This window comes from Eurypyga helias, unplaced genomic scaffold, assembly GCF_000690775.1.
Source record: "Eurypyga helias isolate BGI_N326 unplaced genomic scaffold, ASM69077v1 scaffold37499, whole genome shotgun sequence".
NCBI lineage: Eukaryota > Metazoa > Chordata > Aves > Eurypygiformes > Eurypygidae > Eurypyga > Eurypyga helias.
Genome location: NW_010274584.1, coordinates 14,771 through 20,628, shown reverse-complemented (window position 1 = coordinate 20,628; position 5,858 = coordinate 14,771). Strand labels below are relative to the sequence as shown.

Sequence of the window (5,858 nt, the reverse complement as noted above, 5' to 3'; positions counted from 1 at the left end):
TTAATCAGGAGAGTTTTGCTGTTCTGAATATGCTTCTACTTGATTTGGCCTAAAATTAGGGCATGGCGCAAGTTAAACAGCCGTAGGGAACTTGTTCTTTTAACCGTTTTAATAGAAAGGAAATGTTTTAAAAACCTCATCCCCGGGGTGAAAGCAGTCATAACTGATGCTGCTGTTCCAATTCAGGTAGCAGAACTGAAGACCAGAAACCAGCAGCTGGACTCTGAAAATACCGAACTTAGCCAGAGGAACTCCAAAAATCAAGCAGATGTGCAGGATCTTAATCAACAGCTGGCAAGAGTGCTCAAGCAAAAGGAAAGGGAAGTGGGAAAGTGTACCCTGGAAGAATGGGAAAAGGAGAGACTGGTACTGAAAGAGGAACTGGAAAGCTCCAAAGTGAAGGTACGGGGTTGCACTGTCTCTAATGGTATGAAACAGCTGAACTTCCAGGCAGGCACAGACGCTATGGAATTAGCATCCCTTTTGGAGCTGTGTGTGGTCTTTCAAAGCTGAGCTTTCCTAAGAACTAGCCACAAACGGACACGTGTGCCGTAGCGGGGCTGGAAGGAAGGCACAGCAGCAGCCAAAAGCAGAGTGGTAGAAGTGGACGGATTTGTCTTGAAAATAGAGCTTAGAGATGCTAAATACTTATTTACCTGCATTTTTCCAGCGTGCCTGTTCTGTTCAGTCCAGGGCCATCCCAGCTCTAACCCATGTCACTGGCTGCAGCAGCCGCTGGTTAACCTTTCTTCCTCCCGGTGTTGAAATCTGAGCCTTTACCTCTTTGCAGTCATCAAATATGGTGTCTTCCTTGGAGATGGAGCTGTCAAAAATGAAGGTTCAAGCTCATATATTGGAGCAGGAGAACCACATCCTCAAGCAGGAACTCGAGAAGACAAAACAGGTATGGCATCCCATCTGTGTGCCATCAGATAGGGCTGGCTGTCTCCTAATGTGCCCTGCTTTCTCACCCGAGTTGGAAATAGTTAATCCCCTTAAAGGAAGGCCCTAAGGGAAGGGAAATACAAATCCTCTTGGAACAGTCGCCGGGTACAATGCACAACTGTTCAACTAAGGTTGGTTTCATTTAGCCTTTGCCAAAGGTTTTCCAGAGTAGTGGCTCTACAAAGACAGGCTTTGACAGTGGCGACACAGATTTAAAGCTTGGCTCGAGGAACAGACAAGGCTTTTCCAGGTTGCGCAGACAGGATAGGCAGGGGAATGTTTTCCTGCGTAACTGGTCATACCAATGTAGCTCCGTTTTAAAGACTGGTCTCTTCCAGCATGTCCTCTCAGAGAGAATTCCTATTGCTAAAACCTATCTGGGGACCTCAATGTCTCACAGCTCTGAGGACAATTTCCTGGAGGGTTTGGTTATCGCCTGCATAAGCACGGTTCAGTTGGCTGTAAGTACATGCTAATAAACATAGATAATGAAGGCTACAAACGAGTCAGCTCTCCTGATTAGCCCCACAAAGTAATTTTCTTCACAGTGTAGGGCACTCATTTCATGCACCCAACGCTTAGGCCTGATGATGGCCTTGAAAAGCAAAAGCAGATGGTGCCTGTTCAGTGAAGAGTGGATTGTGGCTGGAGTGTAATTAAAGATAAAAGATTGAGTGGGCAAAGATGGAACAGCACAGGAGGAGGCAGAGTGTTAAGCTAAAGCACTGTCAGGGTCAGAAGTCAGCAGTACAGTATTGGTTTCCCCTTTCACGGGATAGGCAGGGAAAGACCAGCCCTAGAGCAAACCCAAGGGATCACAGGGGAACTGGGAACCCTTAGCACTGCTGTTGCAGGCAGGACACCTTGGGCCATAAGAACAATACTCTTTCTCAGAAGAGAAAGCTGTGTGTAACACTTACACGCAAGATCTGAAAGGGCACAGGAACGCAACGGCGAGGGGTTTGTTTTCCACAGCTGCCCAGATGTCCTGATCTCTCTGACCTTCAAAATGAAGTTTCGAGTTTAATTACTAAAAACGAAAAGCTGCAGAAAGAAAAAGAAGCCCTGAGTGAGGAATTAAACCGATGTATTGATAAGGTAAGAGAGGACTGCAAGTCCACACCACTACCTGTGTGTTGTAATGGGCTGTTAAAACTCTTGTTATCTACAGATAATCACCCTAACCTGCAAAACTACTTTGGATTTATTTTTCTTACCTTCAAGCCAGTTAAAGGCTTAATTGCATTGCCTTTTTCCCCTGGCTTTAAAGAGAAGGCTTGAATTCTGGAGCACAGCTTGTCTGTAACTTGATTATGTAGAACATTCCAAACATTGCAAGGAACAGAAGCCTGGATATAAATACAGCAGCAGGACAAGGAAACCAGTGTTTTTGCACTTTTATTGCAGCTCTAGCATGTTGTAACTCTGAACTTGAGCAGTGTAACTACTGTGCACACTACAAATAAGGATCCCGTTGTGTGGAGATCCAGGCTGGGAGCTGAGGGGTTGGGTTTTTTTTTTGTTTTTTTGCTCTCCTGTGTTTTGCTTTGTGTAGCTTAACTCTCAAAGTCAGATTGAGTTAAAGAAAATCCTGAATGAGTCGGGCTTACCGATGTAATCTTATTTCAGGTTGCTAAAGTAAGCTGCTTAGAGAATGCCATTGGCAGCTTGAAGCAGGAACAGAAGTCCTGGGAACAGCAGAGTCAGACACTGAAAACACAGCTCACCGTTTCACAAGAGAAGGTATAATGGTGGGGGTTTTTACAGCCCTAGATCAAAAGCGTTTTTATAATCTCTTGTAGTGTTTTCTTTCCACGAAAAGCAGCCCTCTCCCAACGTGTGCAGAGATGTCACGCAGCTAAGAATGGCTGCTTTGATGGGCTTTCAAAGTGACGTTCTTCAAGCACGAGGAAACTTGTTAAATGCTCTGAGGGACTCTTTCGCCCGGGAACAAGCTATATTGTGTTGCATCTACAGCCAAGTTCCTTTTGCCGATTCATTCTGCCCAGTTATTCCCAAAATTCTGCAGGGACTCTGCTCCATGCCCTTCTGGCGGTGGCTCGTCCCTCACCAGGCAGGGGAAGGGAAGGAATGGCCATCTGCTTGGCTGATTACACCTGGGGGGTTCTCGCTGGCCGTGGGCTGCCAGGAAGAATAAATAATTCAAGAGATATCTTCTCTTCCCAGCACATCACTAAATATTCGGGCTGGGAGATGTGTCTGAGTGCAGTGCTGGGGCTGCATTTAAAGCGGATGGCTACTGATTTGGAACAGAAAGTCATAAAATCATTTTAAAGGAGGCTGTCAGCACTACAGCTTCTTCACTCCTTCCATCAGAGACCCTAAATGTGTGTGATACGTGCTGCATACACATCCTAGCAGACCAGGGTTACAGGAAGGATATAGACCAGTTGGAGTGAGTCCAGAGGAGGCCACGGAGATGCTCCAAGCGCTGGAGCCCCTCTGCCATGGGGACAGGCTGGGAGAGTTGGGGTGTTCAGCCTGGAGAAGAGAAGGCTCCGGGGAGACCTTAGAGCACCTTCCAGTGCCTGAAGGGGCTACAAGGAAGCTGGGGGGGACTTTTTACAAGGGCAGGGAGTGACAGGACAAGGGGTAACGTGTTTAAACTGAAAGTGGGGAGGTTTAGATTAGATATCAGGAAGAAATTCTTCATGGAGAGGGTGGGGAGGCACTGGGACAGGTTGCCCAGAGAAGCTGTGGATGCCCCATCCCTGGAAGTGTCCAAGGCCAGGCTGGATGAGGCTGGGAGCAACCTGGTCTAGTGGAAGGTGTCCCTGCCCATGGCAGGGGGTGGGACTAGATGGTCTTTGAAGTCCCTTCCAACCCAAACCATTCTATGAAATCTTGGTCCAGCACATGCCGAGCTGCGTTTCTGCTCGTTACAGGTTCAGAGTCTAGATGAAACCCTGCAAAATGCCAACCTTCAAATGTCCCGACTCAAATCGGACCTACGGGTGACGCAACAGGAAAAGGAAACTCTTAAACAAGAAGTGATGTCTTTACACAAGCAACTGCAGAACGCCAATGAAAAGGTAACGGACCTCACGTGCAAAGAAGTCTGTATTTTGTTTTCTGTGCTTGGTAGTCTTAAAGCAATTAGCTATGTATACAACCCCACAAAAGTAATTAATGCGCTGATTTTAAACTTAAGCTTTGAACGCGAGGACAGGCAATGATCAGTCCCTCTCCTCGGTCTCCTCCTTCCCTGAAAGAAATCTTTTGAAGGAGAAAAAGAACCGAACCCCATAAAACGTGTGTAAATTCACACGTTCTCCGTAGATCTAAACTGTAAACATATCAACAGTCATACTGGTGACTGCCAGGGGGATCTAATTTTCAGTCTCGCTGTGTTGAAAGGCACAGTATCATAGCAGCCTCTCAGCTGATGAGGAGCTGTGACTGAAGGAGGGTGTAGACAGCAGTCTTGGGATTGGTATTATGAATTCAGTTGCTAATTTGCCTTGTTTGCCATGTAATTAAGGAATATTTAATGTCCACATGGAAAAGAGGCCGTTTTGGAATTGTACGACAGGAACTAAATTACAGCTATTACTGAATAATGTATAACACTTGAGTTCTGTTATTTGCTTGATGAGGCTGTGAAAAGGAGCCCGAATTGTGGTTTTGCGTTGTTGAACTCTGCGCTGGTATCAACTGCTCCGGTGCACGGCTGTTATCGACGCTTTTAGCCAAGGGGTAGCGCTTTGGTTTGGCACTGTGGCTAGCACGTTGGGTTTCTTAGTGGAAGATGGTGCATAGGCTGGGAGGAAGACGGGAATCCTGTGACTTCTGAGTTTGCAGTTACTGAAAGCCTGCTTAAACCCCACCTGAACAGAGAAAATGTCTGTTTCTGTAAGGTCTAACCCTGCAATTCTGTCTGTCTTAAGAATCGGGTTCTAGAACTGGCTGTGCCTTCCTCAGGGCTGCAGGACCAACAGCGGCACCTGCACTGGGATGAACTGGACCGGCTGACGAAACAGGAGCAGCAGCTGCTCAGGCAGGAGAAGGAGAGGCTGCAGAGAGAAGTCCAGAGCACCAAGGCAGACCTGGCTCACTCCAGGGAGAAGGTAACCTGAGCAAGGCAACGGATCCCTGTGTTCTAGGCAAAGCTTAGGGATTATTCGTTGGGAGTGGGTAATCGAGGAATGTTGCTCATTGGTTTTGAAGAGAAACACTGTCAGAATGTGCAGTGGAATAGTTTTCCTTGGTATCTGCACTGAGTATGCAGGTGATGTTTCAAACAGCTCGCTCTTAAAAAATCCTGATGACTCTCTTCTAAGAGTCTGGTCCAAATTTCTGTTAACGCCCTTCAATTTTTTTATTTCATAAAAACTTCTTGGTATTCCTAACATTCCAGTTCAGTTTTCTGGCTGACAGTATTAGGCAGATTATGGGGAGGAGGAAGGGCGAGACCTTTTGTGGCTCAAGGCTGAAATGACAGAAATACACCAGAATCTGTTCCGAGTACCAATTGATTTTGTACTTGTTATTTGAGAAGATGTGATTTGATTTTTTTTTTTTTAATGGTCTGGAATGTCTTTCCACATTTGTTCATCTGTTCTCTTTAGATCCGGCAGCTGGAATCTACTGTCCTTTCCCTAAAGCACCAAAAGCATCAAAGCCAGTCAGGTATCGTCAAAGCTATAGAGCAAGAGAAATTAAGCTTGAAGAGAGAGTGCGAACAGCTTCAGAAGGAGTTGTCATCTGCCAACAGGAAGGTTAGTTTTAGATGGCAAATACGTGACTCAGTGCGGTACTGCCCATCTCTAAGGGCTTACGTGGTACGCTGTACTCTTCTTCGAGCTTTGCGCTCTCTCACGCGTCCCTGTCCCAAGGAGCTGCTGGTCTGCCATGCTTCTGTGGCGCACGTGGGGTGGGCGTCGATGCCAACA

At 46.6% G+C, this 5,858-nt stretch overlaps 1 protein-coding gene across 1 annotated transcript in view; it reads left to right on the top strand.

The window, feature by feature from the left end:
* Positions 1-186: 186 nt before the first annotated feature.
* The window catches only part of LOC104515756 (ninein-like), a gene marked incomplete at its 5' end in the record, with an annotated part of 16,727 nt that continues 11,055 nt past the window's right edge, over positions 187-5,858 (top strand). The window contains 7 exons of the mRNA XM_010159856.1: positions 187-402; positions 791-904; positions 1,921-2,043; positions 2,575-2,688; positions 3,852-3,998; positions 4,854-5,033; positions 5,535-5,684. Coding sequence (XP_010158158.1) covers positions 187-402; positions 791-904; positions 1,921-2,043; positions 2,575-2,688; positions 3,852-3,998; positions 4,854-5,033; positions 5,535-5,684 — 1,044 coding nt within the window. The remainder of the gene's footprint in view (positions 403-790; positions 905-1,920; positions 2,044-2,574; positions 2,689-3,851; positions 3,999-4,853; positions 5,034-5,534; positions 5,685-5,858) is intronic.